This window comes from Strix aluco, chromosome 12 (assembly GCF_031877795.1).
Source record: "Strix aluco isolate bStrAlu1 chromosome 12, bStrAlu1.hap1, whole genome shotgun sequence".
In the NCBI taxonomy this organism is placed as follows: domain Eukaryota; kingdom Metazoa; phylum Chordata; class Aves; order Strigiformes; family Strigidae; genus Strix; species Strix aluco.
The window spans coordinates 25,629,432-25,651,439 of record NC_133942.1 but is presented as its reverse complement, the minus strand read 5'-3'; the positions used below and the strand labels follow the sequence as shown (position 1 = coordinate 25,651,439).

General features: G+C 37.1%; 1 protein-coding gene across 3 annotated transcripts in view; it reads right to left on the bottom strand.

Annotated features, from left to right (window-relative positions):
* The window catches only part of UNC13C (unc-13 homolog C), a 164,524-nt gene that overhangs the window by 21,653 nt on the left and 120,863 nt on the right, over positions 1-22,008 (bottom strand). For 2 of the 3 annotated variants that reach the window (XM_074836988.1, XM_074836989.1), the window contains 7 exons: positions 21,668-21,811; positions 20,595-20,672; positions 16,200-16,277; positions 15,793-15,822; positions 7,475-7,563; positions 5,095-5,244; positions 1,844-1,967 (listed from right to left, as the gene is read on the bottom strand). In XM_074836988.1, coding sequence (XP_074693089.1) covers positions 1,844-1,967; positions 5,095-5,244; positions 7,475-7,563; positions 15,793-15,822; positions 16,200-16,277; positions 20,595-20,672; positions 21,668-21,811 — 693 coding nt within the window. The remainder of the gene's footprint in view (positions 1-1,843; positions 1,968-5,094; positions 5,245-7,474; positions 7,564-15,792; positions 15,823-16,199; positions 16,278-20,594; positions 20,673-21,667; positions 21,812-22,008) is intronic. The other variant, XM_074836990.1, reaches the window with a different exon arrangement.

Below are 22,008 nucleotides of genomic sequence, written 5' to 3'. Positions count from 1 at the left end.
TGTTCTGCCTGAAATGTGGAAGTTTTGCATTCCAGGTGTACACCCATAACTTAATGAAGTATCAATGAAGTGCTAAACTAATGACTGGAATAAGCTTTTTTGAAATGGGCTATAACATCAGTGTCACAGCCTATTGCTTGGTGTGATTTCTGAGCATCAGTAAGGGGCACAGAGGTGCTTGCAGATTCAGGCAGATGAACTGAAATCTGTGTTCCGTTGGCAGGCAAAGGTTATTTCACTGTGGTTAAAAGACTAAAATAATTGTATTGTTTTTAAAATAAAGGTCTACATTTAAACTCTTGGGGGGAAATGTTTGAAAAGATGTTTTACTAGTCTACCTAACTGAAACGTGCTATTGTCCAGGTGGGCTTACTAAATCTTTGACAGGTAATTCTGTATTCTTGGCAACCAATTAAAAAAAGCAATAGAGAACCCACTTAATTTTGAATCGTGCTGTTCTAGGAATCAGAGTGTAACAACAGATCCTGCATGAAGCTAATAAATGCTCGTAACGCCTGATGGGAAATGCAGTTATCCAATTTAAATGCTACTTATGTATTTGCAGATAAAATTTGCACCAAAATGTTTGAAAAGCAAATTAAAAATTTCAGACATATAAGTGACACAGTCACTCACTGAAAGAGAGGCTGTTCCTAATTATGCATAGTAAACAAGAGAATTATAGTAAATATTAACAAATTCAGTGAATTCAGGAGTTCTGGCTATGATCTTGTGATTAGTCTAGAATTTTCAGTAGCTCAGGTTATTTCATTCGTACCTTACCAACCATTCATACATGTTCTATTAGATTTCCTCTTACCTTTCCAGCAATATTCTTTCATATATCTTTACTATATTATAGTATGATTTAATGATATGTCTTTAACATATGGATACTGACCAATAGATTTTTAGCAGCTTAACTGATATCATAGGATGTATACAGTAAAGTTGCCCAGAGGCACACTATGGCATTGTCATCATTAGCTTGTCATAAAATGGTGAATTTACGCTACACAAGATTGAAAATGAGAAGAATTAACATTTCTGTTATGTTATCTCTCAAAAAAGCAAAAAGCAACTGAAAAAAAGGCACTGCAAGCCAGGCTCTTTCATCCTTAGACAGAATCAGATTTCACTGGTGCCCTCAGCTCTGTCACCACTCAGGGTTCATGTCAAGCCATCACCCTCACTCCTCTTGCGTGTAGCAGCACTACCTTCTGTGTTTACTTACAGCTTCTTTCCCTCTTCTTGTCAGGCTCTAAATGCAGTCCTGCCCAAAGAGGACCTCCTATCAAGTCTGCTATTAAAATACCCCAAAAATTTAGACTAAATTTGGCTTAAGCTTCCTGATGGTACCTGCTGCCTCAAGATGAGGAATGGCACAGCAGGCAGGACTGGAGAATGGAATGTGGCATTCCTGGTTTTCTGGGAGCTGCAAAAATGGAAGCGATTGAATTTCTGGTGCAACTGGGAAGGGCAAGGAACACTCTTGGTGTTACTGTGCATGATGAAGGCAAGAGAAACCAAACTTAAAAGCCCTTATATGAAAGCACGCTACAAAGCCAGTGATTCGGCTTCTTTTATGCTGCATTCATAAAAACTGCTCCAAGCTGGGGCAGGCAGTATATGAAAGAGCAAGGTCTTCCTCACCAGCTATGTAAGAGCAACCTAGCTACACTACACTTTGAAACACTAGAGAGCAACACACTGCATACAGTCAATATATTACACCTTCTGGTCAAGGTACAACAAAAGATAGTATCAGACCTCTTGGCAAACACCTGATTACACATTATTACAATCCTTTATAACGTGTGTGAACTACTCCTGGGACACTTACGGTTTGATCCGTCAGTGGTGGAAGCACAATTTTTTTTTCTATTTTGTTCAAGACTAACTTCCATAGCTCTTTCAAAACCCGTTTCAGAACTGTCTTCTCACAGATTTTCGCAGAGACACTTAAACTGGAATAAAACAAAACACAAACCAGTCTCCAAAACTAGCATTAAGACTTCAGAAGTGCTGTATCACTCTATGCTCAGATTAATGGCCATTATGGTTTAGCTTTTCTCTACCAATAAGGATTTCTCAATGGCTTACTTGTTTTGCAATATTATCAGTAAATCTTTTTGGTAGAAAGAAAGACTTGCAGATTATAAAATCATGTAAATCTTCACTATCCAATTTATTGCTTAATATATTACTGATACATATTTATCAAAAATGCCAAATGACGATCAGCTATAAAGTGTGACGGATGATACAATTTAGCACTCCCAAGCCCCTAAATTAAAGTTTGGGTATATAATTTGTTTGTGTCTTAAAAATAAACCCCAAACATTTCCCTTGTTTTATATTTCTATTGTGATGTAGAACTAGGTGTTGATAGCTAATGCAAATTCAGGGCTCCCATTTGGAAGCATTCATTTCTATATACTGGCATGTCTGTGCAATCATACTATCTCTTACCAATGGTAAAATTACATTTTTGGAGGATCTATATACTTAGATTTTTTTAAAATTTAAGAGTATATTCATAAACCATCTTGTACGTATTGCATGAATAAGTAGCGTCATGAATAAAGTGCTGTGGTTCTCAGGCACAGGAAAAAATATTTTAAAATGATATCATGTGGGGAATTTTACAGAATTATGTCTAGTCTATTAATGTAAAAAAGATTACTGTAAAGTCATTATACATATCACATCATAAATATGACAATTCATATTTCTAGCATCTTACTACTCTTAGTAAGCACATAAATAAAAGCATAATTAAGAAATAACCAAAACCCAACCCATATTAATATGATACATTTATAATCCTAATACATTTGTAAGAAAGGTGACATTCCCTAGCAGGTTTGTTTGGTTTTTTTTTTCTTCTTTTAAATTTCACATCTTTGTTTTCTGTGCATGGGTTTAGCATCTGTTAAAATTCCATTTAACATTCCTGTGGTGAGGAATATTTTTTATTCATACAGTCATTTTAAACCCATTTTTGTTTCCACTACGTCATTATTCAATTAAATTTCTAAGAAACTGTGAAGACGGCTTGGAGAAATGGCAACTTGAAATTGAACCTGACAGGCAAAAGTCAGCTTACCTAGTTTTTTAAACAATGAGCTTAGGATAGGCACATTGAAGTGTATAAAGGGCTATTCTTGAAGAATTGTGCTAGGTCTTAACTCAAAGATAATAAAATTTAAAACCACATTGCTTGAAAGCAACACATACCCCTCTTGTAGCTTAATATATAGGACTAGGCAGATTGCTAAAAATAGAAGGCTGACATATAGATAAAGCAGCTAAAATTTTTTTCCAGTCGGAGTCCAGGCACTGCACTTGACAGTGTTGCAAAAACAGTCAAATCTTATCAAGCACATTAAATAAGCATTTGCCCATTGCCAGCTGTCATTCATGTAATTGTCAAAGCCCTCAAAAAATGAATCCTAGAAAAATCAAACCCCCAAAGAAAAACCAAAACCTCCTTCATTCCCTCACCCACCCTTTATGCCAGTGACTTTTAGACTTTGACTATGCATATGTACAGTTGGGACATGTGATTCTAGTTGTGTTTCTAATATAGCAAGCCCATCAGTCCCCTTTTGAGAAACAATATGAATGTGAAGTAATGCTCTGGAGAAAGAAAAGTCAGTTATAAATCAATTCTTTAAATCAGCCTTTGACTTGGCTCTTACTAGTCCCAACATCAGAAGCCCAGAGAAGTATTCTGCACCTCTAGTCACTAACTTCAAAATAGAGTCTTACTGATCATAGATGCACAGCACTTTGTCAAAATCATAAAACCAAACCTTCATGGGGATCCATGACTCTGAAGAAGTTTCATTTGGGACTGCAGGCCACCACCAGTAACACCAGATAACCATATAGTGAAGTGTGGAGTAATGTGATTTGTACTTTACAATGCAGAAGGCAAAGAAAAGCTCCTTGGCACTCCCCAGAGTATGTTCTGTTTAATGGGAAAATAATCTGTGGGGGTTGGTCAGGGCTGAAAATATTTGTCCAGGGATGAGAAAGAGGGCAGAGCTGGGAGGAAACAGACCCCAGAGGTTGCTGAAAAAACTGAACCTATTCTGCTGCCTCTTAAACTCTCCAGACAGATGCTTTTCAAGACAGGCATAGCAGGCATCCTGCAAAGGCTCTGCATCAAACATACTGGCTTCTGGAAGCTACAGGCTTCCCTGAGCCTGCTCTCTGCCCAGCTCAGTCCCTTCCTCATATCTTCTCAGCACAGTTCCAGCCTTCACCCCAGTCCTGCCCAGCCACTTCCTCCTGGTTATGCTTCTTGTTCTGCTTCAAGCCAGATTCTCCCTCAGCACACCTTTTCCACCTTCACTTTGAAAATGTCTGGCTAGGAGAAATATGCATAAGGAACCAAAAGGTTTAAGGGTATGTAACTCATGTATGCGTGACTGGGGACCTGAAGTGCGGGATCAGTGTCATGCTGCTTGTTCTCACAGTCACTTCCAGCAAAAAGTGTTTCACAAGTACCAGTAATGACGTGATGAAGGACAGTGAGGTGGTGCTTGTAGATGTGCCTGTGCTGCACGTGGCCTTTCAGAACAGCTGATCCTGTCACTGCTGGATGATGAGAAGATAAGATACCCTTACTTTCAGGGCCCAGAGTGAGATTGCAGGACTATTTAAAAATTTAGCTTTTTAACAACTGATAAAAATCAAGCTACTCTGTAAATCTTTAAATGATTTAAATGACCAGGTTTTTGGGGACACTGGCTGCCAGCCTAGAACAAATGCCAGACAATTTCAGTATAGGGAATTTACTTTTGTTCAGTATGATCTTCTTTATACGACGGCTTGTGGAGGAGAGACTGTACACTAGCTCCTTTGTAATGACTCAAAATGACAAGAACTAGAAAGGCAAATACGTAGAAATAGCTTAGTATAAGTAAAGAGATTAAGCATAGTATTCTGCACATACGTGAATGCTACAAATATTAAAAATACTGCAGAGTGTTTCTAGGTATTAACAATGCTTCAGGGTAAAACCAAGCCTGTCTGTAGCATCCAGCTCCTAACCTGCCACACAAACCAGTCTGCCACACTTACGTTTTGTCCAGGAAATCCATGAGAGGCCGAAGCACAATCTCAGCATCAATGGCCGCACTGTTCTTATTGGCTGCCGCATTCCCATTTCCTCTCATTTGATTCAGTTCATTGCTCATTTGTCTTACACAATCTTCAATAATAAATTGGAAACTACAGGATGGAAAAAAAAAAAAAAGCGAATGAAAGAATTCTGGGGTAGAAAACAACATTTACCATTTTGCATCAGGTTCTTCAACAAGTTTTAAATCTTTTCTGCGATGATGGAAAGTTCACAAACACAAGATACTGCAGGTGCTACAGACTGAAAATAACTCCTCCTAAGGATTATGGGTCACAGAACTAATTCATGTACTGTTTTGAGTTTTTTGCCCCCTTGTTTCTGTTCTGTCATTATGCTTTTCATGCCCTTGTAGGGGTGCCAAGTAATTATTTTCTGAAAGCAACAGATGTATCAGAATCTATAATTTAGGGTATGATTGACTACCAGCTAGCAACAACTTCTCAAGATTTTATTTTTGGTGTGAAAGGACAACAGAAACAGGCGACTATAAATTATTTTTCTCTTGATGATTAATGTGAGCCAAGCTTTGATATTCTTCTTGAGGACAACTAGAAAATTTCTACTGATTTTGCCCAGTTTGGCTCAATTTGACTTTTTCCTGGGTTTCACACAGAGTCAGTGCCATCAGAAGCTTTGCTTACTTCTTTGCAATTAGACAGAGCTAAAACATTTGGACTGTTTAAAATATTCTTTCGCAAAAAAAACCCACTGAGAAGTAGTTAGACTCTTCCTCCTGGAAGGAATCTTTTCCACTTCAAGGTGAGTGTGAACAAATTCTTGCTCCTCAAGTTGTATTTGTTCATCTTTTCTGAAAACTGTTCTGTTTCCTAATTGATGTGGTCAAGCAACGTGTCTGACAGTCTTCTAGTGTCATTGAAGTGATACTGTCTTTGGTCAATATATTTAAACAATGCAGAACAGCAGTTAATCAGAGTCAACAGTTCAGAGGCAGAGTAAGGCTCTGCACACACAGTAATTTGGTTTATGAATTGATTTATGATGAATTGAATTGGTTTAGGATTAGTTTATGAACAGAAATGCAAAACAGAGGCCATAAATATACCAGGTCTATTGATGTGAAAAGATAAATGGCAAAGATCAACTTGAGGAAAGTGAAAGAGAATTTACTGTGAGAGAAAAGAAGCATTATAATTAGAGAGTAAACTGTTCCAGCTACATGGCTAACCATAAAAAGAGAACGCAAATCTCCATGTGAAAACACTGGAAAAACTGGAAACTTTTCCAGGTACACTTGGATGTGTACTTACCTACACACTGCAAAGCCGTAGATAAAATCAACATGAAGCTGCTATTGAAGCTGCTCATGTAAATCCTTGGGACTGGTCCCTCCAATAAAAGCCAAAATAATGCATTGCCTTGTCTTGACATTAGCCATCTTTCTAACATTGTTAACCTCACAGATCCCAGCAATGAACTGACACATGAGGAATGTCCTAACTATCTGGAGCATATCCTAGATTGAGCTACTCCTCTGCAGAAACCTAGTTGGCTCATTCAGGAAGAAGCCCTGGAAAGAAACAATATTTGTGCACTGCCAATGATTGGAGAACTAAGGCCTGGGAGCAAAAATAAAGCAAAACAATATGACAAACTAAGCACACTCAGAAAAAGTGAACACTGTCCACCCAGATGGTTCATCAATGGATTAAATAAGCAACTAGAGACTTTACTTAATGAATATCACTACAGCACTAATCCTTCTTTCTTAGATTCCTTTCTAATTTGAAGCAAAAATAACTTGCAGCTTCTTATAGCACAGGCACTGCTGGCACAGCACCATATTCATTCAAGACTGCAGTGTGCACTCTGATTAAGAAAAGATTTTGAGGGGAAGGCTCAGTAGACAATTTTTGCAGAGCCACAAGCAAGCAAATGACCCAAGAAGGCCATTCACAGTGACCATTTGAAGCAGGCTAAACATAGGCAGACATCCCTGGTTGAATCAGGCCACTTGGAAAAAGCTGTCAGTCCAGGAACTAACATAAACATGGTCAGAGAAAAAAGTTTAACATAACATCAGGCAAGAAGAAACCAGCAATTTTTGATTTCCAAAAAACAGAACAGAAGTCATCAGTCTCACTTCTGTAACACATTCATGCCCACAGACGATTTTCAGTTTTCTTTACAGTGAGGTTACTGCTGCATGTTTCAGAGTCTAAATGCACACACACGCATCACTTCATCAGGGCAGAAGCAAGCTGTACCTCAGGCCATCCAAACCACCACCCAGACTTAAGCCGAGGTAGGTTTTTGAACAGGAATATTTCTCTAAGGTTTGCAGTAAAATGGGTTTGTTACCTTGTAGTGTATGTTACGCTGAGTTCATCCAATACATTGCTAAGTTTCACCTGAAGTTCTTTTAGAACAACACTAGCTTCAGGATCCAACTGCAGAGAGATAAGTAATGTTATATTTTACATATACATTATGTTTTGGGGTTTTCCATTACAATTAATGAATTAAGGAATTAGGAATTATATGCAACGATACACTGCACTGTGGAAAACCCAAATGTGGAAACACCTGTTACAACACAGGATTGCTTTAGTAGGCCTAAAAATCCAATTACCATTTAAAGGAAAATACTTAATCGTAATAGTGAAGAATTATATTGTTAGAAATCAAAACTGTGCCATTCAACAACTTTCTATGGGATGGTAGAAATTGTGTTGGCAGTCACAAGGCTAGAACTACCATTATTCAGGCAAATGGTATTCACAAGGCATACCAAGAGAAGGATGCATGACAAGTTAGTGCTGGTGTTCATAATACTGCAGATGTTTTTATCTTTTAATTATTTTTGTACATTTCACCAATGTTGGTAATTTTTTTGTGATTTGTGTAGAAGATGTTTCCATATTTCGATTAATGCAGTGTAAAAGTAGAACAGCCAACACTGGAAAAGATGGCTTGAAGTCTATCCATGCTGCTTCTACCGATACAGTATGAGGGAAGTGAATCTACTGAATTTCAGTACTTCTGTTTCTAAAAGCAATTAAGACATACATAATTCAAGCACAGAGCAACACATTCTGATGCACAGGGAGAACAGCTCCTGTACCTCTGGTACAGGTTTTCTAAACATAGGAAAAAGAGAATGCAGGGGAGAAATAGAGATTTACATTTACAGGGATAGTGATCCATGCATAGATATTTAATCAAAAAGGTCCTCAGTTGATATTGATCAGCAGCTTGTTTATTTGCTATGCATTCTTTTTCAAATTAAAAAAAAATTGACCTTTTGTCTCCTTGAGCTTTAGCATTTAGGAAAAACAGTTACAGTTCATTGTGGGGTATGATTGATGATCATCAGGATCAACAGCTGAACGTGCATTAATAGCTGATATTCCAGGTCTTTCAGCTATCTACATCACAACGTTAAGGGATTATTTTCAATGACAATCCTCAATTTCTGGGTTCTGTTCTGCAGTAAGGTCAGATACAGATATTCTGAGAATTTCAAATGAAATTGTGCATTTAGAATACATAATCAGGCCTGTCTATTTGCATTTTCATACCTTTCAACGGCATGAATAGTGTTTCATGTTTATTCTTTCTCTGATGCTTCAGAGTATTATGACGCAGTAGGTCGGGTCTTTTAATCATACTTCAGAGACAAGGGGAAGCTGTGTCACAGCACATTGGGTAACTTACATGAGACTAGACAGGAATTCTAAGGCAAAGTAAGGAAAAAACAAACACTGAAACACCCCCAAAGATCTACTGTGTTCTAATCTTAGACCATCCTTTCTCTCCTTAGAGGTTATATGTGGTGCAAAAGCATAGAAAATCCAAAATTTTCATTACAGTTTTTGACAAAAAACTGAAATACGTGACAAGGGGGATTGTCACACATCCTTTAGAAGATACTCAGTGATGTGTAGCACTTTTCTAATCTGAGAAGCTCGTATTTTAACACCGTGACTACTTACTGATTTAGTTTTTAATTAGTTTGCATTGGGAGAAGTTCTGTTGCTTCTCCACTTCATGTCTTAATAGTTACCCTGGCAGATACGCTCTGACAGTTCATATACTTAAGGTGATTGTTTTCCTTCATATGAAAAGCAGAGATAAAAAAGCTAATTTTACTAAAAAAAGCAGCTAGAGTTTACTAACAAAGGCAAAGATTTTTCCAGGAAATGCATTTCACTAGGGAATTATATTGCCTTCTTTGGTGGGATACATACAGAACACAAATTTAAGACAAGTAGAATATTACCTTTTAACAAATACCGAACACACAAGCATTCACGCTGAACATGGTACACATCAGAGAAAGCACAAAATACCAGGCAGGCAGAAGACTCAAAATTTCTTACCAGATCATGCACAAGCTACAGAATCATCTTGTTACTGGGACTACAAAGGCCAGTGTAGTTACTTTCTATCAGAGGTGGTTGTGATAACCAGAAAACACAGTATGTTTGCTCAATTCACCCGGAATTGGACTTAGTCTGGCCAAAATTGGATTAAATACTAAGATCAGATTGTGGACATAACACACATTATAGAAAGGTGCATGCAAGTGCTAGATGTTTTAGAGGGCTTTGTGCTCACAAATTGCATGAACAAGTTTGTGTGTGCACAGCTGGAGGCATCTGGCAGGACATCCAGCCTTGTGTATACACATGCTCATGCTCATTAATGCAGTGTCATAGGGAGGAGTGGAATGTAAAGAGGTATGCGGGCTGAAGACCCAGGTGCTAGACACCTGGTGATCTTGTGATGACTAAGAATATGTTAGCAAGACTTTTCAATGCTATTGTTATTTTTGTTTAACTACTGGAAAATATGGTAATTTGAGTGTCTCACCAGGAGTAAAATGTGCACTTTTCATTTATTTTACCATGTGCCCTCTATGTGCCAGCAAGTTCCCAGGGCAGATCAGAGGATCCTCAGGCATCAGTGCTTGACTGGCATCATCTAAATACACCATAGCCATGACCCGCTTTTTCTTTCTGATATGGTAGAGCTTAGATGGGAACTATTATGATGGTTCTATACTGTGAAGTTCTGGGGGGACTTCACAACTGGTAAAGATGTTTTTAGGATGGCCTTGTGCAGTGGAGATAGGTGAGGCAGCTTTAGGTACCTCTGCACATCATACACACTATTGTGGATTATCTTCTGTACATCTTATCTTTCATGCATAAATAAATCAATTGATTTTTTAGTATGAAAAATATGTTCCGCTATGATGCCTTACTTAAAAAACAAAATATTTGGGGAAAAAAAAATTCAGTGGAAGCAGGAAGGGTTATTCTCTCCCTCTTAGATATTCTAAAAGGCTGTAGTTCACAACATGACGACACTGTGCAAAAACATTACAGTTTTGCAAGAACAAGCTCAAAAAGGGATCTTATTTGTGCTTTAGAAGGATCTATTATTTCAGCAATGGTTTGAACAACTGCTGCTAACACATTTTATACCAGGTTTTCTTATTCTCAGGAAAGCAGTGTGGGAAATGCACTATAGCACTGTGCAAATGGTTTGGCTTAACAAAGTTGACAAGCTGCAAGACTTATGCAGGTTGACATCACAACACTCACTGCCTGAGACAGTGACACATAGCTCTCAAAACCACTACGTAAAAGAGGTAAGTTTGATCCATATCAGTGATGAAAAGACTAATTCATTTATCTAAGACTTTCCAGTGACCAAGAGAAGTCCTCAGCGTCCTTGACTTGGCTGAGATTGCTTACTAGCAAGGGAGTAACGACAAAAACAACCATCTCTGTTTCATGAGCCAATCTGTTTCTGGATAGTGCAGAGTTATCATAGAAGGGAAGTGTATAAGAACTCAGGTAAATGCAATCTGTAATTCTTCATACTAGTTGCTACTAGTATCAGTTTAAGTAAATAGATACAAACATGCTCAGCTGCAGAAATCTCATCCACCAAGATGTGGTTAAATGATGAATTATAGGGCTAATCTAGCCCTAATGTTACCCTACTCCACAATCAACCAGAAGGAAAGGATGAAAGTGAGACAAAAGGCAATGTCGATCAGCATCAGTGAAGATGTCATATAGGGATATACAGAAATTAAAATGAAATATCTACAGTATTGGGGACTTCTTTTTTTCTCCTCAAGTCTCATCTGCTCCATAGAGTTTGATGAAGAAGGAAAAAAAACCCATGCCTGAATAATTCTTCAGGAAAATAAAAGAAAAAAAGCCCTAACTGAGCAGATTATTATTGGGGGGAAAAAAGATGAGTGCCATAACGTGCTGTATCTAATTTAAGCATCGAAAGAGAGAAAAGACCATTTATCCTTTAGCTTCTTGGGTTCTATTGACATATTTAAGAAGGGGAACCTGGGAGCAGTGGTGTGAATTGTGAGAACATCCATGTGAACACCAAGGGCAGTGGAAGAACAGAGGAGGAAGTGGGAGAGGTGTGCCAGAGCAGAGACTCCCCTATACCCCGTGGTGAGACGGCAGGGCTGCCCCCTCTGCCACCTGTGGAACAGATACCGATTTGTGTGTGTGTGTGTGTGTGTGTGGGGGGGGGGGGCGCCACACCAGGACAGGTGACCGCACCCGAAGAAGGCCGGGACCCTGTGGGAAGAAGGCCCCGCTGCTGTAGTTCAGCACTGTGAGGATCGCAACATGTGGGGGTGACCCACACACCCGTGGGAGTGACTCATGTCGGGGTTGGTTTGTGGAGTTCTGCCTCCTGTGAGAGGGGGCTGCACTGGGACAGGGGACGAATGCCAGGTGTTCCCCCACCGAGGTGGAAGAAGCATCAGGACTGACTGCACCCCCATTCCCTGCCCCCTGCACTGCTGGGGGGAAGGAGGTAGAGATATCAGGAGCAAAGCTGAGCCTGGGAAGAGGGGAGGGGTGGGAGAAGGTGTTTTGAGGATGTAGTAATGCTTCTCACAGTCCTACTCTGTCTGTTAAGTGTTGTTGTTAGTGTCTGTATTAAATTTATGTTTTTCTTGCCCTAACAAGTCTGTCTTTTGCTTGTGCCATAACAGATGAGATCATCCTCCCTGTCCTTATTCTCAGTTTCCTGGGTCTTTTGCTTTATTTTCTCCTTCCAAGGGCTGGGGAAAAGGGGGGAGCGAGTAGTGCCTTTGCTTTATTTCCTCCTTCTCAGCACTGGGGAGAAGGGGGGAGTGAGCGGCTGCGTGGTGCTTAGTTGCCCTCTGAGCTCAAACCACAACAGTTGCTCAGGCATCAAAATCTGAATTTTTTTGAACAGCAAACTTATTTCGGTAGTGGAAATGTTATTAACCTGTTAACATGTAAATCATACTTTTCTACCAATTCTTATTTTGCTTGACTTAGGTTTGTAAATATTTGTTATTTTACCATCTTAAATAATAATTTTTACTCACAGCAGAACATACTCATAAATTTGTTGGCACACTTCATAAGATCTGTTAATTATAGATTATTAAACAGATAATCAGAAGTTTGACTTTTTCTGAATGCTAAATAAAAGCAGAGAATAAGAAATATTTGAACATCACTGATTCCAAATGCTGCCTGTCTAAAACTGTGAAATTTTTTATACATACAAGACTTGGAAAAGAATTAAAGATCTGATGAATTTCGCTGCTTTTGACTTAATATGTTAGATTCATCTTTTCCATGCTGTAATTAATGTGTGCTAGTAGGGACATAATCTTGTTAATTGCAAATTTGGTAATGTTTCTATAGGAAACTACAGAGATGTAAATTACTTTTGCATGAGCTAAATGGAACCTCTCTAATCTGAATTCCATTTATCTGCAATTTCACAGGTCTAATTGCTTATAGTTTCCTAATGGGACCACCTGGTTACTTCCATTCAGAAAATAGCTTTACATATTGTATGTACATCTAGTGAAGATACAGGTATTTATCAGGTCTGTCACTTTAATGGTTCTTTTTGTCTCTGATAGATATCACCCTTTCTCCACCCCCTCACCCAACTATCTAGGTGCAGGGAATTCCATTTTGAGATATTTGGCTGCCACTTCTACAAATACTTAGGCCTCTGACTTTACAGATTTAAAGATGGATACTTCAGAATTATTCTGCTTAAGTCTGGGCCTCTGTCATCCCATCAAAGTCTTTAGGACCACATGTAGATTCTTATAGGAATTCCTAAGCATTACACATAAAGTTGGAACTGAGCTTACCGGAGTGGAAATATGGTTTACCCACAGTCAATGTAATACTGTTGTACATAAACAATCATCTTTTGCTTTCCACCTTTTTTTTGATCCTAATTGCTGTAACTCATTTGTGCCGTGTTCTGCCATCTGGTGAACAGCAACACAAGCATTAACTTTTTTTCTTTCCCTTTTATCAGTTTCCAACTTGTCAGACATCAGAAAATGATTTAGTGCAAACATATGCACTCCTTTTGGACAAAACAAACGGGAGCTAAACCAAAATTCTACATTAAGATGATCTGTTCCCATGATTTTGGACTTAATTTTTGAAAAAAAATATGCTGGGTTGGATCCCACTTTACTACTTTCACTTTATTATGACAGACTGATCTCATTTATATAATTTTTTAAGTACCCTTCCTGCTTGGCTACAGCAGAAAAGAAGAGTTAATAAAGAAACTCATATTGTTCAGACTATTTTATTTTAATGGCAGGGGAGCCAAGAGCCCAGGTTTTTCTCTATTTATAGAGCTCCCTGCCTGGCAATATGCAATAGGCCTGCTCGGAGCACAGGGACTGCTGCTTGATTGTGGTGTTTTGACTGCATAGTTTGAAAGACATACTGCTCACAACGTGACACCGAGGAGATTAACAGCATTTAATTTTTCTTAGAATTAGTTTTGCTTCAACTGGAATAGGTCTCATTATTCTGCTGAAAATCATCTGACTTTTTATGCCCTCCACTAGCAAAATATTAAACTATTTTCTCCCTGCAAAGAAACTGCTTACAGATTTTATTGCTGGCTTTGTTTCTTATAATTACCAGTTCAATAAGGCAAATTGGCCATTAGCGTTTATGCTCTTGAAATAGCTAGGGGAATAAGTATTCCAATCTGTGGACAAACATTTTAGGGGCACTTAGATATGGGTGACAAGAAATTGAGCATGAATGTCCTTTTCTTCAAGAAATTCCCCTAATAATAAACAAACAAAACTTTGAATGTTATTTTTTAGATCTTTTTTCTTAGACCATGAATCAGAGATGCACTTAAGGTACCTAACATAGGGATTTTAGAAAACTATCTCTGAAATCTCTCCAACGGTTGCATGTTGCACCATGGTTGTAGGAAATGTTGCTTTGATACTGTAACACCCTTAATAATCCATCCTCATTAACATCAAAAGGGAAAGCAGAAAGGATGAGAAGCGATGAGAGATTTTGAAAGAAAACTGCTATGAAAAACCCTAATTATTTTTTGACTATATTTTTTATTATATAAGCTATTGGGAGCAAAAGAAAAAACAATATTTTCTTGAGGAAAATGGAACATTTTGGAGATTTAAGAAAATATTCTGATTTGAAAGTAATTTGATAGATAGAGACGTAAAGTGTTACTCAGCTTTCCTCTGCCCTTGTCTTCATCAGGATTTATCGACACTTAGCTGGTTTTATGATTCATGACATGACGTGTAGGATTGGATCCAAAACTTAATACAAAAAGTACTTTGCACAGAACATAACAGCAAGGAAGACAAGATTATTTGTAATATTCGGAGAGTGAAAGGGGATTAATAAGAATCACAAAAAACATAGCTATGTCTGGATGATAAATATCTATTTTCAAAGTTTGATACAAAAATTTTAATGATGACAGGGCTACAGAATTTTATTTCATGTTCTCTGGGGTAGGAAGTATTTTTGCCATGGCAGCTTCAAGAAGCTATTGCTAGCTCAACAAAACCTCCACACCATGGAGTTAATCTGTAGGTTCATCTGAAAGGTGATATTCATTGCATGACACAGGGGACTATCTTACTCCTGCAATGTCCCACTGAGGATGTGAAAATATGAAGTAATGTATTGTCCAAGTCTCTCTATAATGTGCTCACATTAGATCAAAGTTTTGTGAAACTATCAAATGACAGTCTCAACAAGAAAAAGCTGATGTACGTGTAACTTCGTTTTTAAAGCCAGCTACTGATAATAAGGATATTATATTCATGATCTAAACATTGCTTTTAACAAGAAGACAGGATACTATATCTTGAAAAGATGTTAATTTCTTCATTAGCTTTCAAAACAGTCAAAGACTACAGTCAACAAAGTATTGAAGCACATGTTTGTGTCCTTTTACTGTTGACAGGAATTCAAGCATTTTTAAGTCTTCTGAAATATAAAAAGAGATAAAGCTAAGCATGTTCTGGACTGTTGAGTAGCAGCTCTTGGTGAAATGGTGCCAAATCTTGAATGCAGACCCTCAGATACTGAAAAGTGCACTTAAAAAATGTTTTATAGATTTTTTAGAAACTCTGAAAGTCTTTACACTATCTGCCTAGTAAAACCTTTACATTTAGAGTGTCAACTGAATGCCCAAGCATAGCTCTTTTTGATTTTAGATCATAGGGAATTACACAAATGCATCAATGGAAATTAGTAGGAAATGTGACTGTTCTTAGCCTTAGAAAATGTGGTCAGGAATAATAAAAGATGCTTACTATCACAAACCTCATAAGAGAATCTCTCTCCTTCTTTCTTCTGTTTAGTGGATTGCAAGTCAAAGGCATTAGACAAAGACATGACACATTACAGACAAAGCACAAAGCACATATTCTACAAAATTTTCAGATACAGGCAAAACGTACCAATACATAAAAAAGCAAAGTATAGTCCAATACAAACATTAAAATAAAGCTGGCGCTACAGATTGCAACACAAAACACCCAGTGCTCGTTGAACTTTACAGATCATTAGCATGTTAATGTGAAATAGTGTTAGGTCTTTCTAGTATTGTCAGGACATTAAATAGTTCTTGTACACTTTTTTTTTTTTTTAAACATTTTGATTTTCTTGAAAACATGGTGCTAATGATCTCTAAGGAACTTTGAATGAACCAGGAAACAAATATGACTCACCTCCTTTCCTCCCATCGACTCAAACATTTTCTCAAGCTGGACTCTTAATTGTTGAATGTTGTTCATCAAGATACAGGGCTATAAAGAGAACACTAAATGTGAGAATGTGCATGTTGTGTTCCTTTTATGTATGAATATGTGTATTCACAGCCTCTGGGCTGAAGACCAGTTCTTCAGCAGCCCTACATTCATGCTACTGTGTTTTTTAGAGGAGGATCTCAGGATCCTAACCACTGCTGCCTTCCCTTCCTTCTTTCATTCACACTCCTCTTTGCCCAGGCAGCAAACCCACTCAGCCAGTGCCTGCCCATTATGCCCTTAAGACCGTGTTGCCCCACAGGAAACTGAACACCTTCTTCCAACCAGCTGGGCAGTTTTCAGATCCCAGTATTTCACGTCCTGGACCTTACATCCCGTGTAGTTGCTAGTCATACTTAATACAATTACATTGGGTGGATTAATGCAAGTAGTACATTATCATCTCTCGGCGAGTAGACACAATAATGATCAAAGTACTTTAGGAGTGAAGATAGACTGAGGGAAAGGGATTGTCAAATTGCTTTTTAGACCCAGTCCTTGCAGAAAACTGACAGCACTGTAACCCAGATAATGGCTGATGCTTAAGTGTTTGAATCACAGAATCATCTACGTTGGAAAAGACCTTGAAGATCATCCAGTCCAACTGTTAACCTAACACTGACCGTTCTCAACTCCACCAGATCCCTAAGAGCTATGTCAACCTGTATCTTAAACACCTCCAGGGTAACTAGCTGCCAACTGCATTTAACTCAGTGAATAAATCACCAGGCAGTTTTGTTAATAGCAAGATAATATTTCAGAAATGTAGATTTTGCATTGCTTGAAAAATTGGTGAATTAATTAGGCAATAGAATTTTGTAAACATATTATTTTAGTCTAAAAACATTGATGTTTAAGCTCATTGTTTTTAAGGCAGAACACAGAGCCACACTGTAAAAAACAGCAATTGCTAGATAAACGTAAGGTAAAAAGTAAAACATGGATAAAATTAAACAGCTTATGACAAAATTATGGAAGAAAGGATCTATTACTAGAATTTTGTGTACTCAGATGACATTATATGCTAGTTTGGTATGGTGCAGGGGAAGCAATAAACAATACTTGCTAGAAGAGTTCTGGTTGGCCAAGGTCAGTGTGTTCTAGTGCATGATTAGATTAATTTAGACACTGACATAATGCATTTCAATAAAACACATATACTTTTATCAGACAACAAAAAGGTGGTGGAATTATTACAGTGATTGACACTCATTTGTACCTTTCTACCTAATAGCATGTTCCAATGTAGTGCTGAAACATGGTGTGATTAGACTTTGGTATTCAAAAGGTCAATAACATGATTTAGCTTTAATTCTACATTACTCTCAAAGGAATTTGGTGTCAGAGTCCTTCTCAACTGAAGGAAAAAAAAGAAATTTGATCTAGCTTCTTAATACTTACATTATTGCTCCCCAGTAAAGCCTGCTATTTGTCCTCCCGCAAAAGACAGCTCTGTATAATGGTTGAAATATCACCTGTCTTCCTGTTTCCTGAAAAATCCACAAACCCCACTTCTATTTGTTTATCTACCTTCTATTAATTTATGATCGCTAAGACTGTCCTCCTCTCCTGTGCTATGTCTTCTCTTCTGACATATTCATTATTCTGGAAACTATCTGCAGTATCACAGATCAATGATTATGATTTCTGATGGGGCAATAAGTAGCTGAATATAACATCTTGGTTCTTTTGTTCAAAACAAGTGCAAATGCCTTAGGCAATATACTGAATCTATGAGGTAAGTACTTCATACGGAGGCAATTTTCAGAGTTTCCTCTGAGGCTAGCTAAGGTTGCTCTTTCAGAGCCTAAGCCTGCCTTGGCTCAATGGAAAATTTTCTGTTGCTGTCAGTAAATAACAGAACCAGAACTTAAAAACATTCTCATCTTACTGTTTCATTCTTATCCTGCCCTTCAGAATACTTTTTGCAGCAATTTACAGGAATCAGACAGCCAGACACAACAACAGGTAAAAGTGAGTGGCAAGTACAATACATAAAACCAGGTTTGTTTGTAAACTCTGACAGGAGGTGGAAGATAAGAGGATGTTTTTACATTAGATACATGTCTTTCTGAAAAGCACCTTCGGTATGCTTTTATTGGAACAGTTTATATGCACATTTTATAGTGTTTAATAAAAATAGTATAAGTATTGACTTGAAAAAGACTGCCAAAATCTAACTTTAATCATAAAAAGTATTTGTTTTAATCTTTTCTATCAATTCTAATTCAGGAGATGGACTTTTAATATAGTTGAGATCACCAGATCAAATGGTCTTTATAAAACTAAACATATGTATTTCAAGAAGGTAGCTTCTGTTAGAAATGTTATGTCCCCCAAAGGCATTTGATATAACACTTTATACCAGATGAATTCTATCTAAAGCCTTAGTAAAGATTGGCATACCAGCGCGACTTCAGAAATTCCAACAATCAAAACAATTCATTGGACAGGCCAAAAGACTACACAAACAGTTTGACTCAATGACTCAACACTATGTAACAAAACTAATTTCTTCTAGAAAGCAGTAAGCTTTATTTAATATTAGCATTGAAATGAATAGAGAAAAATATTTCATTCCTTTTTACATTAATTTTTGAGAACAGTTATGGCTTATATTGGGTCAAATACAGAGACAGATTATTTTAGATAAAACTTGGTTTGGACGGATTAACATTAAAGTAGAAGACATGCAATGTATTTACTTCTCCATACCGGAGAGAGAGTGTTGTGTTCTTTTCAGATCTGTATTTGCCCTGGAGATTTGTAAAGTTAAACTTTGTTAAGTTAAAAATGCTTGGAGATTTACATCCTGCTAGATTACAGGGAAAAAAACTGGCAAGATGTGTGCTGGTCTATCATACATCAACTGGTAACCAGTGACAGGACGTGTAGGAATGGTTCAAAGTTACATCAGGGGAAGTTCAGGCTTGACATTAGGAAGCATTTCTTTCCTGAGAGGAGGGTCAAACACTAGAACAGGCTTCCTAGAGCACTGGTCAATGCCCCAAGCCTGTCAGTGTTTAAGGGGCATTTGGACAAATGCCCTTAATAACATGCTTTAACTTGGTCAGCCCTGAATTGGTAGGACAGTAGGACTAGATGATCGTTGAAGGTCCCTTCCAACTGAACTATTCTATTCTATTCTATTCTATTCTATTCTATTCTATTCTATTCTATTCTATTCTATTCTATTCTATTCTATTCTATTCTATTCTATTCTATTCTATTCTATTCTATTCTATTCTATTCTATTTCGATTCGATTCTAATTCGATTCGATTCTAATTCGATTCGATTCTAATTCGATTCGATTCTAATTCTATTCTATTCTACTCCACTCCACTCCACTCCACTCTACTCCATTCCTGGCATATTTCCTAGTGTTTCTACACCTATAAAACTGATTCTCTTTACATAATGATTGCCAAACTTGGTCTGGTGCTTTTACACTTCTCAAATGCTGAAAAGATTCAGTACCACCAGAAGAAAGATATGTGGTTATCTACTAAAGTGAGTTTTTTCAGTGTGTTTACTGCAGAGGGATTCAAGGTTGAAAATACCTGAAGTGGGAAGTTAACTCTGAGACATGACATGTCTATATACATAGAAGTCACTCCTCTGCAAAAAATTGTATACAAAACTTCTACTTAAAGTTACAAGAACAATTTTCCTTTGTCATGTTAAGCTACTGACAATGTTTTGATTTGCTTAACCACATCTTTAGTGTGCATATCTCTTTCATTTCTGAGTCCATGGCAATCTGGTCCTTCACTAAGGAGTCCCTTGTAAGCAGTGAGGCACAAAATAGCAGATGATTTTCATCTCACTGCTGCATGGATAAAGATGCAGAGAGTGAGTGGTAGTAGCAGAAAAGTCTGCACACACTCCTTGCATTATAAAAATGATCTTATAAATTCTTTAGTGAATAAATTGATAAAAAGAAGCAAGCCAATGCAAAATGAAAACTCAAACAAAAATACTTTCTTCTGTTTAGAAAAAAGGATGAAGATACATTCACCATTGTATAAGGCTGTTATCCAGGGAGAATTTCTGACCATCTTGTAATTTTTTTTTCTACTTTAATACTGAAATTATTAACTAGGATTCTTAACTAATTCCACCTATTCCAGCTTTTCACAGCAATGTAAACAGCTATGAAAACATGCTGACCTTATTAAAAAATAAAGCAAAACAAAAATCCCTTCCTCCATTCATGCTTTTTCTCAAACACAAAAGTGATTACATTTTCAAAAAGTACAGTAAGTCATTTAAATGTAGTCTCTGAGGCAGAAATAAACACAGCTTTTTTACTCACCACATTTTCTTTATCACAATATGAGCTGAAGTAATTTGAAATAATTACAGCATACTGAAGAAGCACTTTGTTGATAGTCTAGGAGAGGAGAATAATATTTTAAATGGTAAATTTAATCATGTAAAACAAAAATAATAAAAAACCAAAAAAGGTTTATATAAGTTATAGATTTTACAGGTGCTTACATGTTTAGTATGTAGTATTTTTTCAGATATAAACAATCCTGTGTGCATATTTTCAAATCCCTGCACAACAGATGGTGGTTTATTCTTAATGGAATGTAATCTTCAATAGCAGAGATACTTTAATTTTAGTCATACTGGTTTTGAGAAGCATTGAGAGCTCTACTCCTTTCAACGTGCTACATACTTCATGAAATAGTAGCAAGCTCAAAAAATCCTCTAGGGTGACAATGCACAGATTAAAATATAATGGAAAAACAAGACCAGGGGAGCACTATTCAAAGCCTGGCAATATGAGTTTACCTTACAATAATCATGTAAATAGGAAATTTGTTTGCAAATGGAAAAGTGTTGCAATGGAAGAACAGGAATAAATGTAAATGCAAACTTTTCTAAAGCCATCAGGACTGTAATGGAAATCTAAAACTTGTGAGGAAATATAATCCAAATGGAAAGCTGGCCTGACAAATTTGAGTTTATCAAACAGCAGATGAATAAGAACTACCATCTCAGGGCTTCAACCAACAATACTTTATTGCCATACCTTGGATTTTTCCTTCCCTCGCATTGACTAATTAGATAATTGCATTTCACTGAATTGCTCCATTAATGGAATTGTAATCAGTGCTTATCAAGAATAATAATTGATTCCATAACATATATGTATATGAAATCTCAGAGAGGATAGAACTTCTCAAACTGGTAAATGATTTTGATAAAGTAGATGAAAAACAGTCTTAAGGCACAGACAGCATGTCTTTCTAAGGATCCCAGTCAGAGATAGAAGAGATTGATTCTAAACAACATTGGAATTACTTTAGTTTTTAAGTACATGGTAAAGCAATGTCACTCTCTCTGAAGCTTAGTTGAGATGCACTGGTTTTAATTTACCTTTGCAAATCTTCTCATTAAATGAGATAGTGCTTCTGGATTAGGACACTCCAGTTTCCTAATAATCTCAAAACTTTGATTGAGCTGTGTGAAGACATCAACCACGGAACAAGAGAAGAGGGCATGATCTGATGTTTGCTGAAACTAAGAACATTCAAACGAGTTAATGTTTGTTCAGAGATCAAAACTGTATTAAATGATTTTCTTACATTTGAAATTCTTCCTAGAGTCATAAATAAATAAAATAAATAAATAAAACAAATAAATAAATAAATAAAAACAAATTTTAAAGCAAGTCTCACTGATAATACTGAGAAATGTTGCTTTCACATTTCTATTAT